This window comes from Neopsephotus bourkii, unplaced genomic scaffold, assembly GCF_033783945.1.
Source record: "Neopsephotus bourkii isolate Nb327-2 ecotype Australia unplaced genomic scaffold, CSIRO-AGI_Nbou_v1 NB_593, whole genome shotgun sequence".
Taxonomy (NCBI): Eukaryota; Metazoa; Chordata; class Aves; order Psittaciformes; family Psittacidae; genus Neopsephotus; species Neopsephotus bourkii.
This window is the reverse complement of record NW_026901094.1, coordinates 2295907-2323207: the sequence shown is the minus strand read 5'-3', so window position 1 is coordinate 2323207 and position 27301 is coordinate 2295907. Positions and strand designations below refer to the sequence as shown.

Genomic DNA, 27301 nt, shown 5'->3' with positions numbered 1-27301 from the left:
CTTTATTGATCTACAAATATCTGTATACAGTGGCTGAATAACGTACACGGGCAGGTTTAACATGATTTAGTTTGGGTGTTCGGGTTTTTTTGCCAAACCAGGCAGGCCTGGGAGCAGGAGGGGAAATGTTCATGGTTACCTTGTTTTCTTCTGGAACTGATGCTGGAGATGTCTGGTGTGTAAAGCCTTTCATTGCTGATAAAACCTCTCCCTGAAGCTGCAATGGTTCTTTCTGGGTTTGCTTCTGTCTGGATCAGTCCTTACAGGTGGTAGGCACTTTCAGTGCCTTCCCATGTCTGTCTTGGAGGGAAACTGATTTGATTTCATCAAAGGATGGAACTCATTCTCCCTTCCTTCTCTTCATGACATTAGGATACTTCCTTCGTCCTTTGATCTGTTCAGGAAGTTTTGGTTTGTTTCAAATTCATTCCAACATTGATCTAACAGGCTTTAACTGGGCGTTCCAGGAATAAACCTCGGCTGTCTTACGTGGAGACACAGCCTGATACAGTCTGGTAATTCCCTTTTTCCTCTTTCCAAAGGTATTGTTTTGAAATACAGTTTTGCCGCTCTATTTTAATGCAGATTTTTTGCCTGAAGCAGCAGTAAGAGCTCTGCATAACAGAAACTATGAATTATTTGCACGTGTGATCATAGATTTGCCTCATAATGAGCTAAGAATGATGAAGTTTTGTGATCTCGTGAGGCATAGCTGTGTGGCTGTGGGTTGGTGAGGTGAATACTGTCAAGCGCTGTCACTTGTTTTTATTCTCATTTCCTATCATTCTAAGCTTATTATAAGTGTAGGAACTCCCTTGAGCAGCTCTTCATCACCTCTTGCTTTATTTGCAGGCTTTGTACTTTCCAATCGCACCAGAGCACTCTTTGTCAGTAGGAATTAACTGCCCATGTATTTGGTGGAAACTATCACTCCCCTTGTGACCTTCTGTCCCAGTTCAGACTGATACAAGATAGCGAAGACCTTTGATACCCCTGTGCTTCCAGCAAGTGTTTCATTTGGGGTTTCATTCTTTCCCTGCGTTTCTGGGCCAGCTTTCATGCCGTGCCCCTGTTGGTTAGCCATTTACGTTCATATAAGAGGTTAGTTCCAACCCTGTTAAAAAATAAAGCCCAGCTGAGGACAAACCTGATAGTAAAGCTTTGATGCTTGCTGCTGGAGCACACAATTCAAAGTTTAGTTCCCTGCAGTTCTGTCCCCTCAGAGGAGTCTCTTCACTTACTCATACATTATTTAGCTAGTGATTTGAGTAACAGATGTGAATGGGGGGGCATTCATAATTGATTACCAAGGATGAGCAAGCCATAGCCTGTGGAAGTGAGGACAGGCTGAACACGCTGGTGTGTTAAGGACTGCAGGTTCCTGAAAGAAAGAGAAAGGCTTTTTCATGCATGGGACATTGGTCACCTTAAGCTGAGCTTTTAGTAACAGGGGCTGATCCTGGGAACTTCGAAGGGCTGTGCCTGGGAGGTGGGAGCAAACAAAGTAGATACGGGATGTCACTCAGAACAGTGAAGCTGCTGCGTGCAGGCTGGGTTTGGGTGCTCAGGCTGCCCACTAAAGTAAATGGAATTCTGCTTTCATTTAATTAGCAGGAAATAGCTAAAGGGGGCTATGGGAGTTAATTTAGCAGTGATACGTGCAAATATGTATGTAGAGGCTTAATTTGCAGCAAGCTCCTGTGTCAGACTATGAGTTGCAGCATCTCTGTGACATCTGGGAGGCAGCCTGAATGCATGGGGTGTGACAAAGCCTAAACTTGTGTCTGTGGAACCCTCCTATTAGCTCTGTTGGATCTTGGTTCGGGTGTATGCAGATATTTCTGTCTTCCCATCAGGAAGTACTTGAAAAGACCATGTTTTAACTTCAAGACTCAGAGCAGCTCCAGAAGAATTTTATAGTGAACATCTAAATTGGAAATGCTGAATGAAATCACTTACTGGGCTCTATGGAGCTTCCCCAGATGTGAAATGTTTTGTCAAGTTGAATATCTTTTGGTCTGTTTTTCCTGCAAGATTAAAAATGCTCAAAGAAATCTGTTTGTTCAGTTTGAGAGCAAAGTGTGCGTATGTTTTGGTTGTTTTGAAACCTCTCATCTCATTTAAGCTCGTGTATATATATGTAATACATACTAGATACTACTTTCATGTGCTTTTTAAGTCAGTAACTATTTTGATGAAACAAAAACCACTTTGATCCAAAGCACATGTATTATTTATTTGCATTATAATTCATGTTAACCTGCCCAGTTTCACAATTCTCTGCTCTATCTGCTGTCCACTGTTTTCGGGTATGTGAAAGAAGTGGTGTGAGATGACATAAGCAAATATAGTTGTTACAAGGTATGAACTGAGACTTGTAACTGGAGCAGAATAAATATAATTGCTTTAAAAAAGGGAATTTTGGAACAAAAATGTCCAGGCCCGTGTCTTACATCTGCCTGTGCTGGCCTGCGTTGTTTCATGGCTGAGCCTTTGGTCCCTTTCAGGAGGTGAACCACAGTCTGGCTTTGGCGTGCTTACTGATTCTTGGAAAGGAACCTGAGCTTCATTCCTGAGTCTCTTCCATTTCCAAGTTTCAGCCCATCTGTGAGAAGCAGCGCTCAGAGTTAGGAGCTGCAGCACAGGTCTATTTCTATATCTGGTATTTTTGTAGAGCAAATGGTACCGGTAGCGCGAGTCTGACTGACAGGAGCTGAGGCACAATCAGGGTTTTTTTAGTGCAGGGTTCTATTAATAAACAACAAAGATTAAAATATTGCCACTTTTAATTGTTTGATGAGAGTATGTGTGTTAAAAACATGTTGCTGTCTAATTTTACTCTGGAAATAGAATTAGTACAGTGATGACTATATCTGTCTATGCATAGGCTATGTGCTACAGCAGTTAATAGCATCTTCTGTTATCGGGGTTTGCCTTTTAAATACTGAAGGAGGACAAAATATATTCTCTGAGCAGGGCATTGCCTGGTGCCTGAGCACCAGAAAATTACAGCTGAGGGGAGACAACCACCCTGAGGAGGGAATTGGCATCCTCACAATGCCTTCCCACCAGCACAGCAGGAGTGACCTGTGGAAGAGTGAGCCTGCGAGGTTATAGGCAAGCTCATGTGGAAGATGTCATGGAGCTGCTTATGGCTGACAGGGCAAACGAATGCAATTACTTTCTATAATAAAATGGAGCTGGTATTTTGTGGTGGCAGCCTCTGACTGACAGCCGGGAGCGGGGGGAAACGGAAGGAGAGCTGTAGCTGTCTGGAACGCAGCGGAGCTGCAGGATGGAGCTGTGTTACACAGCTGAAATTCCACATCTCTGCATCTTGCAGAGAAACCTAATTTTTTAAATCTCCACAGGCTTCCCAGAGACAGAAGATGCTAATTTTAGAAATGTGGCAGCTCGTCTCCTTCCCCACCCCCTTCCATTTGCTGCCAGGATGCTTAACAATCCAGTAAACAGGCTGTGGGAACGAGGGGAATAACCTCAAGAGCTGAGGGTGCTGGCCTCTTGTCAGTGGCATCTTGGGGATGGGCTTGTCCCCTGCCTGTGGGTCCTGAGCTTAAAACCAGTTTAAAAATAGAAGAGTAACAACTGAACCGTCAGTGCAGAGGGGTAGGTAAAGGTGTAGTACGGAGGGCTACAGCCTCCTTTCACTGACCTGATTAATTCTGCACCAGTACTCAGGGTAGTCTAAATTAAAGCATTGCATAAGAGCAGCACTTGGAAGTAAAGAAACAAGCCCTGAATTTTCAGCTAGGGTTTAGATATCTCATTTTGGGTCTTGAGCTATATATATGGAAATTGCACCCTTCTCCACATAGTATCTGAGGGAGTTTATTATAGATTACAAAACACAAAGCACATGAGAATAACTTCTGTTTTAAAGTGTCTTTTTACAGTCCAAAAAGGTGTGTTACTGCATCTTAGTAAACATCCAGAGTCCAAGTTAGTGCAGTTGGGGGAACCCTAATTTCCACATTCTCTACTGGTTTCCTTGTGCAGCTGCATCTTCATCCTCTGCTTCAGACTGGTGTGTGAAGAGAAAGTTTTGTGAGTATTTCTCCAAACCCAGCTGCATTGGAGCTGCAGCTATCTAAATACGAGGCCTTACAATGAAAAGTGTTTGGTTCTCGTTCTGGCAGCTGATCGACTGATCTGAGCTAGAATTGTCATGATGAAACTGAATTTATTTAAGAGTGTCCAGTGCAAAGTACCCAAAGTTCCCTTTGGCTCACAAATGCCCAGCACCTTTGGAAGCTTGCTTTGTTGTAAGTGCTCTTATGGGCACTTGAAGCTGTGTGGGCATAAATAAAACTATAGGAAAACATTTAAAATTAGGCATTAATTGTTACTTCAGAGTATCTGTGTTACTAAAGGTTTTCTGTTAGACCTCCAGAGGACACATGTTTTCTGTTGAGGAAACTTGCGCTTTTGTAAGCAGGGAATGTGAGGCAGTGCAGTGTTCATTACATTCATGGCACGTGGCTAATAAATCTGCTGAAATTGAACATGCATCATAATTTCAAACACCCTCAAGTGTCTAGAAAGTTTAACAAAGCATGAATGCTTCAGCTACTTGGTGCTTACGCAGAGCAATGCATCTATCTCTTTCAGTCTGTTTGGAGCAGGGGAGCAGAGTGCAACGCAGCTGCTTTTTCTATATGCAAACATACGCTGTGTTCTATTGCTAATTGAGACTGGCTCACTGTGGTTTGCAGCGCTTCGTGGCTCAGCTGCCTGCTGAAGAGAATTTGCCCTGTTGTACCTGCAGAAGGGAAAAGTGATTTTGTTTTCTGTGCTGAAATGGGACTGAGGAGATGATAGTTTTGGGGTTGTATGAAATGGGACTGAGGGGATCCATATTCTACTTCCTGCTCACTCAGTTCTAAGTGAATCAGAACTTGAGGCAGAGCCCATTCTCAGAAAATCCTGTTGGATTCTGGGATTTTGGGGCAAGAGGTGTAATCTCTGGGCCTCTAGTATTCCATTTATGAAATCAGGCTGTGGTATGTTCCTAACTCTTGGAAATTTTCAGTGAAGTTTTATGAAGCTTTTACATGTCACATTAGACCTGGGTGTAGCACAGTACTGCACAGAAGGTGCTAACATGACAGTAAGTGAGGCTGTAGGCACTGGGCATATGAACAGCAGTAGCTTTGTTCATCTACCTTAAAGCAAAAGATAATGGCACACAAAATCACAGCATCTTAATTTATCGTACGAAAAGTCACAAAAGATGTTAATGCAAAGCACTGAACATTAATGCAAAGCATCACGTTGTTATTTGCAGCACATTTAATGCCAGAAAAATGTTAGTGCCTTTTCTCCCCTATTTCAGTTGAAAATGGAAAAGGTATTGCCTTGCAAGCTGGGCTGGTTCTGATAGGAGCCTTCAAGTAAATTGCTGTTTTGGTTGAACAGACTGTCGGTGTTTGTTTTTACTGGTTTTATCCCTCACAGACAGGTTTATCACAAGAACTCTCCTTGCTACACTGTGTGCTGCCTTCTTTACCTTCTCTCTGCAGAAAGCTCATGTAAAGGCATCAAAGGGATCTGGGGAGTATTTCAAAGTACAACAACAAGGAGGCAATTGTATTTCTGCCCTAGATGATGCAGCCCCATGGCATCTTTGGGTGCAAGGCTGGAAAGTCATCATCTCACAGGATGTTGTTGAATTTACTGTAGACTGAGCAACAAAGGTGTGGAAGGATCCTGTATCTGCTGATCTGGTTGTGTCAGTCCTGCTAATGGTGTGTAAACATTTGGTGGTAAAACCTGAATTTGAAACTTGCCAGCTCCTCATGCCATAAAGATTGGTGATGTTGTTCTGTGTCTGGCCACCTGCTGCTTTCTCCTGTGGTAAAGAACATCGGTAGCTATGGGAACAAAAACTTAAGAACAGACACCCACATGTGTTGAAGTTGATTTATAGAAGGTCTTGAAGTGGTGCCATGAATTATGAGATAGAGAACTATCTGGTGTGGAGTTCGATGGCTTTCCATGAGAGGAAAGCAGCAATGCATTGTGCTTTAGTGCATCCTTGGGGAAGTAGGGACTGAGAGAATTCCCCTTTCAGCCCCTTCTTAGGACTTAAATCTTTGGGATCTGATAGCAGCACAGCACAAGTCACTCTTCTGCTCTGGATAATAGGACTGGATTGCTTGGAATGGAGAATGAAGGAATTGGGGCATCCTCTGCTTCGTCCAGTATGGACCTGCCAATGGTGTAGATATGTTCCATGCTAGCATTGTGCTTGCCAGACTGTTATCTTTTCATTTGCTCTGTGTCTTGGTCAAGGTGTGAGGAATAGATGGTGTTGACCGGGAGGTTTGGCTCAAGGTGATGCACTGAGCCTAGCCTGTGGTGAGACAGCTTCCTGGCCCTGTATTCCCCACAGAAGTTGTCTTGGAAACATTTTCTGGGCTTCAGCACGTGCCCTTCTGCTCCCTTAGGATGCAGGACAGGGATTTGCTGATAACCTGTACTTGTCTACAGCGGGTAAGAACAGTGGCACAGAAATGCCAGCAACTTTTAGGATAAACCTGGAACATTCTGTTAACTGCACTGCAGGATAATGTTGTTGAGCAGTTGTCACTGTTAAGAGAAGGGCTTGTTGGTCCTCTGAGTCCAAGATTTATTTCAGGAGAAACAAAAATGCAATCTGAAAAGTAATTTTATAAAGAGACTTTCTGATAACAGTATTGATATCTGATATGAGTATTTGCCCTGATAAGCATATATTAAAAATGCAGTGGATGCAATAGGAATAACCCAAATGTGATGTGTAAATACAGGATGCCCCAGGAGGCTCCTGGAACAAGTGCTCCTGAACTGGTTGCTCAGGAGCTGGTATCCCAGGGGACACAGGTAGCGTTGGAAAGGAGGAAGCAAACAGGATGATTTGCTGAAAACAGACTTGAGCCAAACCATAAAATTGTTCCTTAGGGGCAGGGACAGTGGGGTTCAGGCCTGAAGGAAAATTGCAGGGGGGGTGTGTCAGGTCTTGCAAAGGTCTCGCTCTGTCTGGAACATTGACTGATGCCTAAAATGCAGAGATGATGTGGAATGAAAACAGCAGGACAATCCAGCTGTAACAACTGAAGCTATGAATGAGAGTCAACATTTCTAACTTGGAAAGTCTAAATGGGGTGGGAGAAAAGTAATCGTGAGCATTAGCCAGCACCTCACGTCCATGCTTAAGGAGGCTGAGATTGCAATGAGGCATTATAAGGCAGCAAACCAATGTCAAACATGCAAATGGATTGACTTCATTTGCTGCAGATGTGGTGGGAGAGGATCAAGAGCAGCGGTGCCTGCTAAATCTGTGTGGGGTGAATGCCTGAGGGGTTCTGTGGCAGATATACCTTGTGTTTGGGGCAGGATACTGTCATCCTCATTGTCCTGCCTCCATGCATCAGTTTTCCTTTTCTAAAGGAGAGACTTTCCATTCATTTATCAATCCTATTTATTTAGATTTCAAGCTCTCAAAGTACAAATCGCCTTATCCTGTGTATTTCAGTGGCATGTAGACAGGCAGGAACTTCTCCTGACTGGAACTTTGGGGCAGCATCATCATATAAAGATGCTGAAATTCTTCTCCAGAATGTAAGCAGACCTCCAAGCTCTGCATCTGCCTTCCTGTGCATTGTGTTCTGGGACACAGCATACTATAATGTGCATTGTTGGCTAGCAATTTTCCATTAATATTTCCTTGCAAGTTAAAAAGGAGGGAAATATGTGGTCTTTGCCAAAAAAAAGAATCAGTCAAGAGTCCAAAGAGAACAGCTTGTCTATTTTAATCAGTAATCGTAGACTCACTTTCTCAGTCAAGCAAGTACGCGAGGATACCTTAACAGTATGTAGGATGCTGTATGGACACAGGGGAGGCAGTAAAATAACAAAGAAGTGTTTTTCCTTCTTAAATGAAGTAACACCCTATTGATATTTGTTGCTCCTGAATGAAATACATCCCAGAGGAGTTAAAAGTGAATTATCTTTTGTACTTATTTCCTAACACCCACAAGTTTTCCTCCCAATCTTTTTTGAAGGAGTGAAGCAAAAGACATCCATATGTCCTGTCTGAGAGTGGGGAAACAAAGAGTTAAGAAACAATTATCCCAGGTGACTGAACACTTGGGTTGCAGTGAAAGGCTGGTAACTCATTGAGCTCCTGTGCTGGTCTATACCTGTCAGCAGCTCCTCTTACCCTACAGTACAGAGGGAAAAAATGAGCCTGCTCAGAGCAGAAGCTGCAAGCATCCTCAGGAACCCTCTGTTACATTAGAGACCTCCGTGCAATGGTATTTTTCTCATTATTTGAAAGAGTCTTTGGAAATACCAGTGATGTACATACGGTTTTTGCTGCTTCCTCTGATGTTTTGTCCACTTGATTCTCTCACTGGAATATGGATGATGCAAGCACCATTAAATGCCTCAGCCCAGATAAAGGTAAGGGAAATGTTTATTTTAACCACCTTTTTGAGGGAAACTAGTTTTGCTATGGAGGAAAGTAGAGTTTACAGAGGTTTCTTGGGCACTTGTTCTCTGTTATGAAACTTAAATGTTTCAAACACAGATCTAGCAGCTTCTTAAGGCAGCCTTTGCCTCCCGTTAGCACCAAACCTTAAATAATACATGTGTCTAATGGCTGCTTCTCCCTGCATGAGGAGTGCACAGCAGGAGTGCACCAGTGATATTCTGGTCCCTTTTCTGCTCGCTGAAGAAGCTAACTGTGACCAAAAAGACAGGCTTTCTATTTTTAGCCATAGACCTTCTGCTACCCACATTAGATTGGAGAAAAGAGACTCCAGCACTGTTGTGAGTCAGCTGTATTGTTTTCATTTCTTAAACTAGGTGATTTGCTTCTAATTAGATATTGTTTCTTTATACCCATCAAACAAGAGTGCGCAGCGAGTTCTCTGAGGGATGGATTCCGTCCTGGCTGAGAGCTGCTGCCTCAAGCTGTTAAAACTGTGATGCAGTTTCCTGCAGTTTGAACTTGGAGGCTGAGCTGCACTGACAGCTTCTTAAGAAATCATATTCATTCAAACCGCAGGGTTTATTTTTTTCGAAGTCTTACCTCTTATTGATTTGTTTGGGAAAAGCACAGAGAGAGAAACCCTTACCTGTGATATATTTCAATCAAATAAAATGCCCAGTTGCGTGTCTCTGCATTGTGTGCTTTATGCCTGCTAGGCATCTGGTTTTACCATAGTTACGCAACAGGTAAAGAAGTGTGACTTCTGTGTGTTCAAGTAGCTGCTCTGGGTTCACTGGATACCGGTCTAACACCTTCATCTCTTTGGGCAAGCAGGCCGATTCCCTGTATTTGCAATTAATAGGATTACTTATTCTCACATTCGTGAGTATCTTGCCATAGCTTTTGAAGGATGCGCTTATTAAAGGTCACATTTCTTTGTAACACTGGTTGTAAAAATCGTATCTAGAATAAAACTTTATCAAAATAGAAACATGCTTGGATCTAGGTGTTAGAAACAAACCTGGTGTCCATTAACTGCCTTTGACTCTTCCTTGTTATTATTATGAGCATACCAAAATTAAGCTAAAGCAATGCTCTTCGCTGAGAAAGTAAGAAAAGGTAATGCAGGCAAGTGTGGGTACCTGTGTGTCACTGATCACTGCAGCAAATACTGTTCAGTAACTGAGGAAGAATATGGATGTGAAAATTAGAGCAAAGTGACTTGGAAGAGTCTCATCATAGAGCAGAATTAGATGCAAAAAAGAGGATGTCCATAGAACATCACATAGAAAAATATGTTGTAAATGGAAATAGAATGTTGGGATTTTTTTCTGTATTTTGCGACCATTCTGGTAATGATATTCTTTCTCAACAAAAATAAGATCAAATCCAAGAATATGGATTCTAGTCTGTGACAGATTTAAAGATTGTGAGAACTATGTAAGGAAGTCAGGTAAATAATGAAAGAGTCTCAGTCTTCATCAGAAGAATAGGAAAACATTAACCAATGCTTTCCTTTGAGAGTTTTAAGGATGAAGCGGAAATGATGGGATGCATTTAGGCATTGCCAATATTTATTTAAACAGTACAAAACTTGAAACATATTTTAGAACTTGGCGTGAGAGTTAATTGACCTGTGCCATGTTGTGCATAGAGTGTAGAGATTTAATTTAAGAAGATGCTAAATAGAGAAAATGGTGAGAAACTGTTTCCTATGTGCAAGAGTTGTTCTAAGGAAAAAAAAGGTGATTTTCTTATGCCTTCATAAGCTGTAAATCCCCAAGTTTTTGGTTCAGTTGACTGAAATGGTACAGTTTGAAACCTTTTCTTTTAACATACTTCATTGATTGCATGTTGTAACAGAGGTGTTCCAGGATGGAAACCCAAAATATTCTGGTTTTAAATATGTCATGATGGGACAGCCCAAGTATTCCTCATCTAATCATTGTTCTCTGAATCCTGATGTACCATTGTGGGTTTGTTTGTACTTTAGACAGACAAGATCCCCAAGGAAGGTATGACAGAGCAGGAATTCTGTCACCCAAAGTCCTTTTGACTTCTTATTACTAGGTTCAGCTTCCAACTTCTAAAAATTGAGGGGGAGGAGAGGGGGCTCTCACTTGAGAATCTGAATGTAGCAGTTATTGTCCTTGTTCCAGGCTGAGATTGAAGGATGCTCACCACCACAGTGTTTCTGCCAGATGGTGTCGTTCTAAGCCAGCTCATGGAAGCACCTTGAAAACAAACGGGGTAACTTAAAAGATTGGAGGTTCCAGGAGCTGAAGCTACAGGCACATCAGTGGAATGAAGTTTGTTTTTAAATGGTGACCACCTTCTTGCTGTCACCTGTAGCATTAGACATCAATGTGATCCTCCTCTCAGGTGTAAAAACAGTGGTAACACACCAAAGCTGGTAATTCCAGAGTATATGAGTACCTCTAGGAGTCTTCATATGGTGTAATAAAGATCAGTGCTATTGATGTGAAGCTGAGTGAAAATCAAAATGGGAAAGTTCACAAATTCAGTGTGCTGGAGAAAACTGGGCTGCCAGTCATTCTCCTCTCCTGTCAGAAGTTGTTCTGATTCAAAGAATCACCTTTGCCTGTTTTCTGATGTGTTCAGTCATTGATGATGAGTGTATGAGGTATTACTGATATTACAGATTAAAAGATGCAAAATCCAGTGGAAGTCAGACATGGTGAAATGCTGCTCACTCAGACCCATCACCCTGTTACAGCAGAATGATTATTTTGAAGGTGATTGAAATGCTACAGTCTGCCATGCAGCATCCCGTTAGTTGAACTGAGGAAGGAGATTGCCAAAAATAATGCCTTCAGAAACAGCTTTTCTATTTCTTACCCCAAACTAATGTTCCCAGCTGCATTTCTCAGTTGAATTTATCAAGCAAAGATCATTTTTTATTTGGTTCCATAGCAATACCAGAAATATTAAGTAGATAAATAAATGACATTTTTATTTCTGATCAGCAGAAACCCCCAGAACTTTCAGTATAAATAACTTCATTGGGAATTCTGCACAGGGTTTCTTGAACGTAGGATTAAATTTTCCTCTTCATTTACATTTATCTGTATGAGGGAGAAACAAGTGCGCAATGGAAATGAGCGCTGCACCAGAAATTAAAGGAGTATTTAATTTGGTCAATGACAAGAGCATATCTCAATGGACTGCTGTTGAACACATATTTGTGTTGCAGGAATTGGTTCATTTCACAGGAACTGCTTAGAAGAAAAATTGCATACAATATTCTATGCATAACTATCTTCTTCTTGCTGTGGTTTGTTTGGGTTTTTTAATCCAACTAGTTAGAGACCTTCATCATATGAAAGGAAACCTTCTACAAGGAAGAACACACCACTTCTTTAAAGGTACACCAAGCTGTTGTGAATCCTTGTCTACTTTTGAAATTGTAAATTGATTTCTTAGTTGAGAAATTGCATTGTCCTTGGTATACACATAAAAGCAGGTTTTATCTTCAGTAAGATGTAGGAGAGCAGAAGTCCTTGTTAGGGCATGATGATGGAGATGGGGTGCTTGGCAAGCATAGGTCTGGAACCTACAGCACAGTGCTGTTTATTTCTTGATGTGCTTCACGTTAATTTTTACATCTGGCAGTTGTGGCATCTTGCAAGGTCTTCTCAGGTCAAACATCATGGTGAGAGCAACATAAAGCATAAATCAAGATGGATCCTTTATTTTTACAGGCATGGAAACTGTAGCAAAATAAGTTCCCTGAAACAGCTGTTTTCATGGCCACTACCACCACAGTATGGCTTTATTTTACTTTAACCAATTCTGTATTGTCCTATAGCAACAGCAGCTCCAAACCCCACTGCAGGGTGATGGTGGAAACCATCATAAGCATCAGTAATGACATGGCTTTTGTCTCAATTCAGTCAGAGTTGTTGCCCTGTCCTTGTGTTATGCTGGTGTGATGCAGGTGGGACTTAAATGAGGAAGAAGAGATGATGCATTTGATGCTGGTTTTTATACTCAGCAACTGGCAGTTGGTGTTTCCTTCGAATATGTCCCCACAGTTCTTTCTATCTGAATTCCAGAAGGATTTTAGTTGTGAAATAATTGCTCCTCTGAGGATCAGCTTGTAAAGGTCCCTGTTCTGGAGTCTGTTGATGGATTATGGTTTTGCTTTCCGGTTATAGTTTTTGAGGTTTTCTATCAAAATTAGTTGCTTTGTCCTCTTGTTGCTGTGAGCGTTCTGATGAATTGAAAGCAAAAGGCAGAAAACAGGAACCAGAATTTGCTTTTAAGGTCCCAATACTAACATGGCTCATAATTAAACTGCTTTAAGCAGGTATGATCCACCTTCTTGGATGCTATTTCTGTTTCACTATGTGCAAGGGTTCTTTAAAAGTCTTCTGCTGAGGAGCTGATATAATCACAGTGATTATTCTTGAAATGTAGGTCACCAAAGAAAAATCCATACACAGTTATTCTGTTTCTCCAGCTTCGTGCCTATTGATTTTGCCATGTTACTACAGTTGCACACCCATTTTTGCTGTTCTGCCTTCAGTTACAGATGGTTAAAGATGCCTCATCTTCAGCTTGAGTCAAAAAGAGAAAACTGCAAAGAAAATTCTGTGTCGATGCTGAGAGCACAACTGAAACCTGACACTTCCCATGTGGAGTCTTTAATTCATATACCTTCTCTCCCTAGGTAGAATAATTTGTTTGATGAATGTGACTTTGGTTCAGCTAAAAGGGAAAGCTTTCCTGGTTTAGGGAATTACAGAAGGACGGATCATCAGGATTGGCCTCTGCAGGTCTAAAGGCATGAATGAGGCAGAGAGCAACTAAATTCTATGGTGTGATGTGGCCTGACAGAAGGAATGTGGATGAGCTCTGTCTAGAAGCACTGTTAGATGTGGATCTCTGTACAATATTTTCCAGAGAGCCTGTTTCACAGTGCAGCCAGCAAGCTGAGCCTCTTAGCAGCCCTCAAATCCCTGCTTGTCTTCTGGCTCTAAACCCTGGGGGAAGTGAATCGGTCAGACTTTGTTTCAAACTGAGGTGGATATTGGAGACCGTATTGAGATGGAAATAGTTTTCCTCTAGGAGCCCAGAAGCAATTACTTTACTTCCTGGGCTTTTACCCCAGCTATATTGCATCCAAGACTTGAAAAAAATGAAGCAATAAGCTGCAGAGGCTTGCAGTCACTGACCCTGCTGTGGATTCCACTCAGTAGCCTGCACTAGCTGTGTAACTGGGAAGGCAGACACTGGGTTATTCCTGGAGGCAGTGTGGCTCAGGTCCCCTTTTCATGAAGCTGTATGTATTTGGTGTATTTGTGAAGAAATAAGAAGCCTCTCACATATTTTAAATTGTACATGGCACAAAAAGAAGGTCCAGAAGAGTTCTGAGTCTGTTACAGGTAGGATGTACCAGAATTCACCCCAAATATGGAAGCAGAGTTGTGAGTTAAAATCAATTTGTGGTGATGCATTTCAGGAGCAGAAGATGACTCTTCTCAGTGTCTCTCAGTGTCTTGTTTTGCTGCAGATTTTTGAATTTGAGAGGTGTTTTCATAGAAGGCATTCAATCATACTGACGGATTTCTTCCCTCCCAACCTGCCTTAATCTCCCTGTCAGTTTTTATAACCCGTGTCACTGAACAGATGGCAAAGTGCTGAAAGATCTTTATATTTAAAGAGTTTACAATCTTACTTCAATTAAGTGTGTAGGGACATTTTCTTACGCAAGTCAGAGGTTGGAAACAAGGTGACCTTAGAGCTACATTTAGAGTCTTAAAGTCTTTATTTTATGCTGACATTTTCTACAGTCAACAAAATTGCATTACTACAGCTTTGCAAGGAAAAAGTTTCAAATAGCTTGAATTCCTTTTTACTGTAGGTATCTTGGAAATGGAATTTCCTTTGCCAAAACCAGCATCAGAATTCGTAGCAGAGGTTGGGAGTTAGCTACTGTTGTTATGTTTTAATCACTGAAGGCAGAAACTATAGAAACATCTCCAAGATGGTACACCTCTGAAGTGGAAAAGGGTTAATAATATTCCTACAGTTTCACTGAGAAGGCTTGACACACAAATCTTGTTGTGTTCATTAAAGACACAGTCTTCCTTAAGCAAAACCTACTCCAGGGCTCAAAACACAGAGCCAATTCTCACTTAATTAAAATAATTGCCTTATTTGTTTCAGAGGAGCTCAGGAGAACTCGGCATTGTGGAAGGAGGCAGACTAATTGTTGGAGTTACATTTGTGCTGTCGCTGCTAATGGATCCCAGTTCCACAAATATTCCTTTGCGGAATAAAGTAATTTAAGGGATTTCAGGGTCTGTTCATTTTAATAATGTAACTTTCTCAACAGTTTTGGAAAGCCCTGGAAACATTCCTGTGTGTGGTTGCTGAGCTAAAGCAGCTGTCTTGGGGGCTTACCTGCTGGGAATTCCAGTATTGAGAGGGTGCACTGAGACATGCAATGTTAGAGTCATTCCTGCTTCTCCCAGTGGAATTAGTGGCCTTGTAGATTGGTGCATACTGAAGACAGATGTGTTTCAGTCAAACTGAATAACCTGAGTATATTCGGAGCCAGTGTAAAAACACTGAGTTTGGAGCATGGGGGTGAGAAGCAGAAGCCAGTTACTAACCCAGCTTCCACCGCCATGGGCGAGACGTGTGGCTCTAATCTCCAGTGTGGATTACTGTGCTTAGAGTTGCTGCCCAGATGGTCCCGCAGCCTGTGGTAGGCTCTAGCCCTGCAGGGTCCATGCCAAAGGTCAGCAGAGTGCGGGTGTGTTAGCATTAGGGAAAAGGCAGCTTACAGGCATTTGGGATAATGCTGCGGCCCAGCCGGTGCTCCGGCCCTTCTGAGCCCATGAAGTGAGTGCAGGCAATTTGGTGGTAGCTCTCCATGGAGCTGAATTTTTGCCTTCCATGTGAGTTACCAAAACCATCTAAAAGTGATTTTATTTTATTTTGGGGGGGGGAGGGGATTCTCAATATAACTAATGCAGAAGTTTTTAGTTGTCAGACAATGATAGAAAATACAACACTCTTCAGGACATACTGTCCATCTCCCTCTTTTTGGTAAGAGTTTATACCAGAAACAGCTCTTGCATATGGACACACAGCAGTAAAAGAACAGAGAGCAATGTGAGACTCTGAAGGCAAATGGTTCCAGCAGAGGAGAAACTGAAGCTGAGCTAACTGGTCTTGCTGTGTAGATCAGGCTACTTTAGCTCTTCAGGAAGCAGCACTTCTGGGGGAAAGGGAAGAAGCATAAATCACACATTTAGAAGCAGTGAATGAGCAGCATGACTTTAGCTCATCAAGTCAAGCTTTATGTGCTCCTGCTGTTCGTGCTTATGTATGTTGGATTTTGAACCTTTACTGTACTGCAAATGTATTTGGTGATGTGCCTTTCAGTGAGGTTTCTTTGCTTTTTTAATTTTCCTTGGAAAACTCAGCATTTAGTACTTCAGAAGACAGTAACAGTCCTGATAACTCATAGGAAGCTCTATGGGGTATCAGAGATGTGGCAGTACCTGTAATTTCTGCTGGTTTTCCAGGGCTTTTTGACTGGTGTTTACAGGTAAAAGTGCAATGAGGAGGATAAAAGTGAGAGGGAGCAAGCGTACCTACAACAGCAGTGTGCCTGATGACATTAGAACCTTTTGTTTCCTTCTTTTATTTTATGACCCATGCAGTGGGTTGGCAATCACTTCTTTTTATTCTACAGCCATCAGGAGCAAGGTTTCCCTGGGTAGGAAGGCAGATATAGCGATACCTGTATTAAAGTTAATAGATGTCCATGTGCTGCTAAGGGGTTTAGAATCAGCCCCTGTGATGAGGTTAGTTTGTTAATCTGGTAAAGTAGGTCTGTAGTGTGTTCATGTGAGGATACATGGAATTCAGAGCTGTAAAGTTACAAGTGTAATCCTTGTGGGTTTACAGGTCAGTTACAGTATGAGGTCTGGAATATTTGATGTCTGTGGCAATCAAAATATGAACTTTAAACTAAAATCAGTTTATAAAGTATATCTGGGATATTTTCTGTGCTATCTTCAACTGGCAGTGAGCTGCAGAGTAGCAGTTAGCTGTAGCAGTAGCATGCTGTTACCTGACTTGCTCAAGCTTCTTGCAACACTCGAGCCTTTTCTACCTCTGGTTCTGGGTCTTTGCTTCGTCTTCTGCTTGAGTCCTGATGTGCAGAAGACAAAGGGGAGGCAGAGTCTGGCCCATATAGCAAAGTTTCCTGCATTGAAATGTTTAGTTTTGTCTTTTCCTGAGGGCTACTGCTGTTTCCCTCTGTATGAAATAATTATTAACGCTTTCTCCTTCCCTCAGCAGTAAAGCAGGTGTATTGGAAGGCTGTCACTCCCCCCGGCAGATTGCATTAATGATAAACCCATTGGTCTCAGTAGGATCTTCCTTTTGTACTTTTTTCTCCCATCTTCCAAACCATATATATGGTGTGCTCCTGTATCTCTGCAAGATGCTCTTTCTCCATATGGTAGACTCTGGCTTTTCCACCAGTCTTGAAGTGAATTTCTTCCTTCTCCAGACTTGTCATTTTCTAGCAGTGTTCATCAAGTGTTGCGAGTTCTGCTCTACTGAGCCAGGGCCAGCCTGCAGACTCAGACATTGCTGTTTTCAAAAGCTTTCTGTGGCATGGAAAGCCTTTGTTACGCTCAGAGGACAGTAAGTTTCTGAAGTGCCATGGAAAGAAGTGTGTAATCTGCATGTTGTGTCAGGTGAGCAAGGCTCTTCTGAGGATGTCCAGTGAGACAAGAATAGAAACCCATTTCAATAGGCTTATGTCCTAAGTACTCAGCTCAGTAGCTTAAGAGATGGGAGAGGGATTATGTCACATTTAACCCTTTGTTATTTCCTGTTGCTTTCCCACACTGTTACTTACTATCCAGCACAATCAGGGAATAGAGGGGCTTTTGGAGCAATTCTGTGATCATTTTCTTAGGAGGCCTGGAGGATAGATTGATAGTGCCATGTAAAAGGACTTAAATTAATCTTCTCTGGGTGGGATTTGGGTTACAGATCTAACTTGAACATTGAACTAGTTCTTTTCTGGTGCTATAAATCACTGACATTTCTCTGTCCTCAAATAAAACCCAATCCACATTCAGAGTCCTCCTTATGCAGAATTCTGGTTCTGAACTGTGAAACAATACCTTGGGTAGTGCTGTAATAGGAGTTAGGTTTCACTCTTTTTCTCCTCCTTCCCTTTATCCCCAGGTTGACAACACATAAATGGTTAATGCAGAATCTAGGATGTCTTCACAGAATCCATTTTTGAACTGTAAAAGAAGTGCCTTTGGTGCCCAGCACACAGAGTGCCAGCTGCTGAGATTTTGGTGCATGTACAACCTGGGAGACTGCAAGTAATTGTCCTGATTAATGTTGCAAGAGGAAACAAAAGGGAGCTAAACCACCACAATACTTCTGGTTTATTGCAAAACTCTGCCTTAACTCTGTTGCCTTTAAGTTTAGTGTTATCTCCTCCCTTATGAAGTACAACAGTGTCATCCTTCCCCTATAAGATGTTCTTTTTGTAGCATGGAAATTACCTACAAAGAAGTTTACTGATGTATCTAAGAAATCCAGAGCATGCCATAGAGCAGGCAATGAAGCTCACGTTTCTCAGGTCTCGTTCTGGCCTGTGCTAGGTCTTGCCTCATCAGACAGAAGGAGTAAGATTTTCAGAACAACACTCAATGGGTTCTTACCTTCTGTGGAGCAATTTTCTGTTGTATGAATATGTGTTTCTTTACAGAAGAAGTTGTTCCTTCTCTGATGACGATTAGTTTGCAGTCATCTCACTAAATTACTCTTGAAAGATGCCTTAGGACCAGGGGAAGGCTATTCCTGAAGTGTTTGAATAAATAGCAGAATGTGACAAGAGTGCACGCAGCATTATTGCCACCACTGACCCTTAGCACAGACCCAGTCTGGGTTTGCTTTGGAAAATCTGTTAAATTCTGAGTCCATCCTAACAGAAGAACTCTGGGCAGAGGTGGTGAAATAAGCAACACTGAGAGTGAATCACCTCTAGAATTAACTACTCAAAAGCTTTTTCAAACTGAAAGGAGGAGTAGGAAGCACTTAATGAATGTGTTTTTAAACGGGCAATTTGTGTTTAGCTCATCAAGCTAGAAGCATATTAGGCTCTCTGTATGGATCACAGATGGCAAGAGCAATTGTATATTGTGCTTGCAACTTGATGTAGATTAAGTGTTGTGATAACATAAACGACAGATTTCTGTGTTTGTAGTTTAATGGGTGCATTTCAAATGGAATGAGGCAGTGATTTAGAGCCTTTTAAAGATTAATCCTTACCTGCTTTTATCTCTGTCATATTTTGAGCACCCACTGCATTCCTGGTCTCTGTGTGCAGCATTTGTTCTGTGCAGGGTAGCTGCCTGGATGTGTCCTAAGCAAGCATCTTCTGTAAGGTTGTGTCAGTTTGCAAAGACCTTCCTAAACGGGCTGAGAGATGGAAAGATGCTGCCAACAGAGGTGAAGAAGAAAGCACTTTTTTTAAACTTCCTTTTTTTTTTTTTCCCTACGGCTGTAACATGTCACCTAAATCCCTTGACTGGATAGGGCAGAACCCCAGCTTTAGGATTAGTGCGTATGATGGATTTAGGATTTGAAGCAAACATGTGTTGCTGTGTTTGCATCGTATCTAGCTGTTACTGCCTAGAGAGAAAGATTCTGTCTTTTAGCAGGCATGTCTATTAAAATACTGAGGAGAACCTTCTGAGAGAAGGGGAAGACTGACACAGGGAGATTTTGAAGAGCTGTAAGAGAAGAAAATGTGATTCCTTTTATTCGGACCTGGAAAGAGACTGAAGAGCTTCTGTGCCCAAACAGATTCACAGTGAAAGGCAAGGGTGGCTTAGGAGCGCAGGGGGAGGAATGGATTGTGCTACCAACTTTGTTGGAAGGAGGAAGCGCCATGGAAAAGCCAACAACTGTAAATTGGTGTGATGTCTTGGTGGATGCTCAGCAGCTGGTAAAGTAGCAACGGGCAAAAGATATAATGGGGCAGCCTTTCTGTCCAGAAATGGATTCATTTACCTGTCATACTGCCTCATGTGCCATCATGTGTCTTCTTGAAAATACTGAACTGAAACCCCCCCAGTCCTCAAAAATAGACACTTAGAGAATAAAAAGGAGCTTGTTAGGATTTTAATATTCTAAATCTGGACTAAATCTGGAAGAAGGCCTAAATTTACTGTGAAACATCTGTGTAACAACCTGAAAATACCACTGGATTTTGGAAATCACCAATTATCTTGGACTTTCCTGCTAATATTTTTATGCTATTACATTGAAAATGTGTCCTGAAGAATCTTGATATCTACTAAGGCCATCGGTGCTTGCTTACATTCAGTTCTGAAGCTGCTCTTTGTCTCAGATATGGATGCCTCAAACAGTCCCTTGCTTCAGAATAAGTTCTCAGTGTCCCGTCTGGCTGAAGAGTTTTTCTGGGTTGGTGGCAGCATTGTAGCTTCTCCAAGATGGAAAATGGGCCATATTGGTAAGATGCAGGCTGGATACCTTCCACTGCACTGAGCGTGATGCTATCACCTTGAAAGCTGTTGTGTTGAACCCTTATTTAGTGACAGCTTTGCCCAGCGGGGGTGGGGGGTCAGAAAAGAAGGAAGAACTTGAGCCACAGCCGTAGTCCTACATTATATTGCATGGTTGCTCGTGCAGTTCTCTTGGTCTTCAAGAACTTCTCAGTTATAATTCCATTACTGATTTCTTTACATTATTCTGGAAAAGCAAATGCAAAGCTGTACACTTTGACATGTGCAGATCTTTAGACATGTTCTATTGCAGGGACAGAATCAATCTCCCTCTCCGTGCCATCAGTAGGAAAGCCTTGCTGTCTACCAGGGTTTGTACACCTCTTACCTTTCTGATTTTTCAGGCAGTATTTGTGGTTTTCACTCTGAAATGAGTGTTTAGAAGCATCTCTGATGTCTTCTTCCACAGTAGGCCACTGGACTCTTGAGAGGCTGTTTTCTAAATAGTGATACAGAATGGCAAAGTTCTAACGCTTCACCAGCCAGCTGAGCAGCGTCCCTTTTTGCTTTGTACCAGCCTTGCTTTTAAGCCCAACAAACCCGGCTGGAGTTTGCTATAGAAATGAGATGTTTCCTCTTCTATTAACTATTTTAATAGCTGGCTTCCTGAGCCACTCATGTCCAGTGAGGAAACCCTCAGTGGCCTTGGCCAGAATTGCCTGCTGCCTTGTAAGCACTTTTTTGTCCTATTCACATTATCTTCTAGGTGCAGCAAATGCCATCCCTGCCATTGCTGGCAGAATTACACAGACATTTTCTTTTTCAAAGGACAAGGAACAAACTCAGGGTGCTGTAGCCAGCAATTAATGTAAAAACTTTGTAATAAGAGCCTTACTTGAGTGGATGTCTTCAGGGTCAGAAGTGGCACTCTGGCAGCCCTTATTAAGCGGTCCCATGAGCTGCTGTGGAGATTCCCGGAGCGCACAGGCATCAGCTGAATTTTCAGAATATCTTCTGATTTCAAGACCTCTCATTTGAACAGAATTCCCACAACTCTACTGGATGGATTGTATAGAGGGAACATGTTGTGTATGCTGTTATTACATATTCATTTTTAAAAGGATTTGATGCCTCCTCTCTAAACTGAAATTGATCTTTAAGGTTTCTTCCAACCCAAACCATTCTATGAGTCTATGATATTCCATGTACAAACCATTCTATGATTCATAATGTTCCTGGCAGGAATACTTGGAGCCAGTCAGTTCTTTGCTTTACCTATTGATGAGCCACTTATAGCTGCAAAACCATTTCCAGTGAGACTTTTAAAACCTGTAGCAAGTATTATCTCTTCAATGGATTGGCAGTGCTGAGTGCAGGATAAGTGTGGGAGTCCTCGTCTGCATGGGCGAAAGCTGTTGTGGTTTGGTGGTATTTTAAGGGAACAGCTTGCCCTTACAGCGCACGTGTGCTGGAGGGCTTTCAACAAACATGTTGTGTCTTCTGGAGGCCCTGGAGAGAAATAAGCCTCTGAAATCTCTTTCTCTCTCCTCAGTGTTTGAAGAGGGGTTGTTTTGAAGCTCACAGTCAGGATGCATCTTTGTCAGGGTCTGTTATCAGGTCAGAGCTGAGCCTGACTTCTCCAAAGAGGCTGGGGAGGGTCAGTGTGGTACAGCATAACCTGGAGCTGTGCTGAACCTGGGACGTGAAGCTTTTGACAAAGCTGGTCCCTGTATAAAAATACTCTGTGACTCAATCCTTCTAACTTCTTTTCATCCCCACATGCTGAAATACTCCCACTCCTTCACACATATACATCAAACCCAGAAACTCCTAAAGGACAATAATGCTGCTGAGCCAGGAATCGTTAATTAACAGGCACTAGAACATCTTTCTAACAATAAACAGGAAGTTGGGCCCTTATTTTTTATTCCTGTAGCAGGACAAGTTGTAGGGATTTCTGATTTGCATAGTTTTGTTATTTATCATTGCTTTCAAACTTTTCATAGAAACTGTAAATGTTACCATGAGCCGTGAAGCATCACTTTGAGCCTTTTCTCTGCGTCAGTCCAGTGTCACTTTGTTAAGAACACAAGTGCAGGACTGGGTGTTCTTTGCTCCTCTCTCCTGCTCTGCTCTGACACTGCTTTTTGCCGCAGTACAGAGATCCATCTGCTCTCCATGACTCTGTTTTGTCCAGATGCAAATTGAGACGACTCATTAGATCAGAAGAGAGCTGAACCTCAGCTGAATTTTGCAAAAAGGTTCTACTGAAGTGCAAAATGTTATGTAAGCACAAAGAAAACTCCAGCCTGAAGTTAGCAGCTATTTCTTCAAAAACATGATTCATTGCAAGATTGAGGGGTTTTTGTTTGATGTATAGAAATGAATCCTTAAAGCAGGTACCTGAACAATGGTAGGTAGCAGTTAGACTTGTCTTCCCATCAGCGTGCTCTGCTCATTTCCATGCGGTGAAAAACCTCAGAACAAAAAGGTTTACTTTTTCTCTTTGATAGAAGTACCACTGAGTTCTTCCTGCAGGTTTTCCTGCCCCTCTCTAGTGCTCTAAGCCTCCAGTCACACAGACAGGCCAGGGTGCGTGTTTCAGTGCACATACATGTGCAGACATAGTGCCCAAATCTGGTTTCCTTTTGCAGGAATACTGCCAATCAACTAAGGTGTTACCAATCAATTTAGGAATATTGTCTGAATTTCCTTGTGCTTATTCTAATAACTGATACTTGACAGTAGCTTGATTTAGAGTGTGATCAGAAGGTAGATCTTACTCATTCAGCTAAATCCCCCCAAATAAGTGTGTTGCTAATGGTTTGACTTACTGATATCACTTCATTTCTCTCTGCAGTGGAAAGATGTATGAGTTCCATGCAAACTGGTACCCAAATGATCAAACTCCGTGGCAGTTCCAAAGGGTTGGTCCGCTTCTATTACCTGGATGAGCACAAGTCGTGTATTCGCTGGAGACCCTCTCGGAAGAATGAGAAAGCCAAAAGTGAGTTTCAACCCCAGAGCTTCTGATTCCTCCTAGGGTCTTGCCCTCCTACAACCAAGCAACCATGAAGGATTTAGCTCATTGATAGGTGACCAAGAAGAATGTTGTATTTGAATTTAAAGGGTAGTAAATGATTTTATGATTAATACTTTCTGAAGATGAAGTGGTTGTTGTCAGCTCTGCAGGTTGCAATACTGTAGTAGTAGTACTGAGTTGCAGGCCAAACCTGTGTGAGTTGAGGACCTTGCAGTGTTTAGTTTGGGCCCTTTCTCTGCAGGGTTTCTCCACAGGGTAAACACACCCTGTGGCCAAGGGCTGGCCCACACTCATTGATGAACTACATGCTTTTGTCATTCTAGTTTCCATCGACTCTATTCAGGAGGTTTGCGAGGGGAAGCAGTCAGAGATCTTTCAGCGCTATGCCGATGGCAGTTTTGATCCCAACTGCTGCTTCAGCATCTACTATGGAGACCATATGGAATCTCTCGACCTGGTATCTTCCAGCGGAGAGGAAGCACGCACCTGGATCACAGGGCTGAAATACCTGATGGCAGGGATCAGTGATGAAGACAGCCTCTCAAAGCGCCAAAGGACCAGAGACCAATATCCTTCTTAATACTATCTGAGAGTAATTCCTGGGGGTGGAGAGTTATCAATAGCATAGGGATTCCTTCAAGTATTTGTTTTATTGAAAGTAAGCACTAGGCTCAAAGCTTCAAAGTAGTTCCCATTACATTCCCTGTTTCCAGAGACAGAGGAGTCCTTGAAGAGGATTGTTCTGGGCAAGATTTGGAGGTGAATGACTTGAGTGAACTGAAAACCATTCAGGTATATTCTTTCATCCGTTATTCCCTGTGTAAAGGTGCCTGTTTCACTTGGTTCTAGAGGACAAAGTGTGATGCAGCTTTGCAGCTCTCTCAGAAGTTAGCTCTTCTGTGTTATATAGTACGGGTTGATAGCATGTGTTGCATGTTGAGCATAGCAAGTCTAGAAACTGTTACTGAAATAACATGAGTAGAATTATATATTACTGTAAACTCTCTTTCATCCCCAGTATAATACCCAGTCTTTCCTAACATGGAAAAAATCATATATACATAATATCCTTTACTATTATTATTATATCAGTAATAGCTGTTACTATTCCATGCTGTTCCTTAACTCCTGTTCAATGTGGTTGAAGCAGACATTTGATGAGGCAGATAAGAATGGTGATGGCAGTCTGAGTATTAATGAAGTGCTCCAGCTAATGCACAAACTAAATGTGAACCTACCCCGACAGAAAGTCAAGCAAATGTTTAAGGTAAGAAATAAAAATGTATTGGTTTCTAAAAGAACAAGGTTTCAGTTGCTGGAGATTTCACATTGAATCTAATAGGAGAGATTGCAAATACTTCAGCAGCTGTTTTGTTTCCACTCTGCTGAAAGATACTACAATAGTCCGTTTGGTAAATTGAAAAGAGCTCCAGAAACACATCATAGATAAACGTTATTCATAGCAAAAGTCATTATGCCAGGTACCTTCTGGTGTTGCATAACATTGAGACACACAGTACAGAGATTGCTTCTTTGCTAAACTTCTTGATCTGAATCTCAGTCACGTTTCCTCCTCTGATCACCTCCTCTCTAGTAAATATTACCTAATAAAGTACCTAGAATCCTCCAGTAACTGGCACCTATAAAATACCCAACATGGAGACTTCTGTATCTGTCATGGGTTTTGCACTGCTATCAGCTGTTTGAATGACATTGCATTCTGCTGACCTTGACCCAATTTACTGGGCAGCTGAACCACAGAGATGTGTTGTGTGTGCTTCTGTAACCCAAAAGTCTGTTGTGTGAAGACCCTAAGCAGAAGTTGAATCAACAGTTCTGAGCGTAGGGAACTGCCTTGAGTTTTCCACTACCCTGAGTCAGGGACATCTCAGCACTGGTTCATGTTTTTTGCAAAGTCATGCCTGGGAATGCACTGTATTCTCAGTAATTCAGTTCTGGGACAGATTCCGGGCTCAAATCTCTTTGGGAATCATGCATGTACAGCCAGAGAAATCCGAAGGCTTCGCTCATCACTTGTTTTTCTCTTTATCTTTTTCTTTCATACCAGCAAACACTGAACTTGTGAACGCTCAGTAATTCAGTGAAGAACTGAATTTAAAAACTCATTAAAATGAGTAGATTAAAGTGACTCTTTCCAGGATGAGCCATTAGGTTTGATGCAAACTGGATAAAAGAGACTGGGGAAGTATTTCCTGGGGAAAAAAACCTGCACTTACTGTATGCTGTGTTCTGGTTTTACTGCTTGTAATCAACGACCATTACTACACATAGGGGTGCTTTAGAAATGCTATTAACAGAGGAAGAATAGGTTTCTTTTTTCCACATGCAGTCCATAATTGAAACTGAGCTGGCCTCAACTGAAAATACAATTGCTATTTGATAGCTTAGAATAGTAAGCAGCCTTGAAATTAAAAATCAAATCTCTTTCTTAATGAAATAGCTACACCAAGTATTCTAAGATATAATAGAGTAGATTAGATGTAGGTCTTGAAGAAAGTTTCCTTGACAATTAAAGTAGGATGCAAGTCCTGGAACAAGGGAAGAGGAGGCTATTTGTCTAAGGCTTTAACAATTCCTAGGGATGCATTACAATACATTACAGAGTTGGAGCAGTACTTCGGTCTTGGGCAAGTAACTGAATGGATGTCAGCTTGCCAGATCAGAAGTGCTTTGTGAAGGCTGTTCATGCTGCTGTCCATGGTTAAGGGAGTTTTTCCTCAGCTGATACAGTGCATATGCATGGAAGTATGTGAAGGAAATTCAGTGAAAAACATGAAGATTTGGTAAAAGCTTGTCTAATTTATTTATTTTTCAATGTTGTGGCCTTAAATGTGCTTAAAGTTGTTCACAATGAAGGTGAGCAAAGCAATAAACTGACCACTTTTTTACTCAGAACAAAGTAGGGAGTGCTGGATAAGCTTTATTACATGAAACAGTGCAGCTTTCCTTTTTCATGCTTCCCCCGGCAGAGTTTTTCATTCATTCTTTCATGATTTTAGGAACAGATTTTTAGGAAACACAGTAATTCCATAATCTCTTCTGCAGATAGTTATATCAGTGAGTAGAGCTTATCGTGATCAGACAACCACAAAATTCTTTCTCCACTGTGTGCAAACACAGTAGCACTAAGTAACACTGCTGATACAGCTGAGAGTGGTTCAGGTTGCAGGCTGGTACACCTAGCGCAAAAGTAAAGAACCAAGAAACATACATATTGCAGGGGTAGATATACTAGAGGGTATTGTGTCATTGACTGATGATTATTTCTTTACTTGCAAAATTAGTATTCTTGCAGATCTTACTAGCTTATGGCCATGGATTTAAGAGGGAGCCTCCCAAATCCTGGATATAAAATTAATTTGAAGATGACTTGAGTTGTAATGATCTTTCCAAGAAAACATGGGTGGGTAATTCTGCCAGGCATTTGCACATTTTTTCTATGCTGTCTTACTTCGTTGTCATAGGTAGAAGAAATCTTTCAAGCGAGTTCCCAGTGGAACAATGAAAGTTGTTTCTTGGCTCGTGCACTAATGCATACATTCAAGAGGTTCAAAGGGGAAAGCTGTGCAAAGCATTCACATGGCAAAGCATCAGCCTGGTAAATCACTCTGTTCTAGGAGGTCATACAGACAGTGGCTGGGTCAGGTGCTATCATCCTGCATTTAATTTCCATGTTACTTTATTCCCATGCAGGAGTTTGTTTATTTAAGGTTTGTTCTGGCTATTGCTGGTATCTCATTGCCTTATTGCTGTGCAATGCAGGAGGCTGACACAGATGATAACCAGGGCACTCTGGGCTTCGATGAGTTCTGTGCCTTCTATAAGATGATGTCGACGCGCCGTGATCTCTACCTGCTGATGCTCACCTACAGCAACCACAAGGACCACCTAGATGCAGATGACCTCAGACGCTTTCTGGAGACTGAACAGAAGGTAGGGCCAATCCAGGAGAAGCACTGCAGCCCTTATGCTATTCTGCTTGCCCGTGGGGATGCATCACCTTCTAAAGGGTGGGAGCTTTGTTGTCATGCATGTGACAAATAGACAGCTGGATGCCTCTTGATTTTCATCTTGCAGGCTGGCATGACTATTTCTTGAATCCACTTGCTCTCACTATCTCTTCTTTTCTGTAAGCTCTTTTGTTGTGCTACTGAATATAGTTTCTACAGTTTCTTTTTTTTTCATGTGTTATTTTAG

General features: G+C 41.9%; 1 protein-coding gene across 1 annotated transcript in view; it reads left to right on the top strand.

Moving 5' to 3' along the window:
• Window positions 1-27301, top strand: part of PLCH2 (phospholipase C eta 2) — a 68651-nt gene that overhangs the window by 11259 nt on the left and 30091 nt on the right. The window contains exons 2-5 of the mRNA XM_061351674.1: window positions 22901-23047; window positions 23407-23650; window positions 24221-24350; window positions 26867-27037. Coding sequence (XP_061207658.1) covers window positions 22901-23047; window positions 23407-23650; window positions 24221-24350; window positions 26867-27037 — 692 coding nt within the window. The remainder of the gene's footprint in view (window positions 1-22900; window positions 23048-23406; window positions 23651-24220; window positions 24351-26866; window positions 27038-27301) is intronic.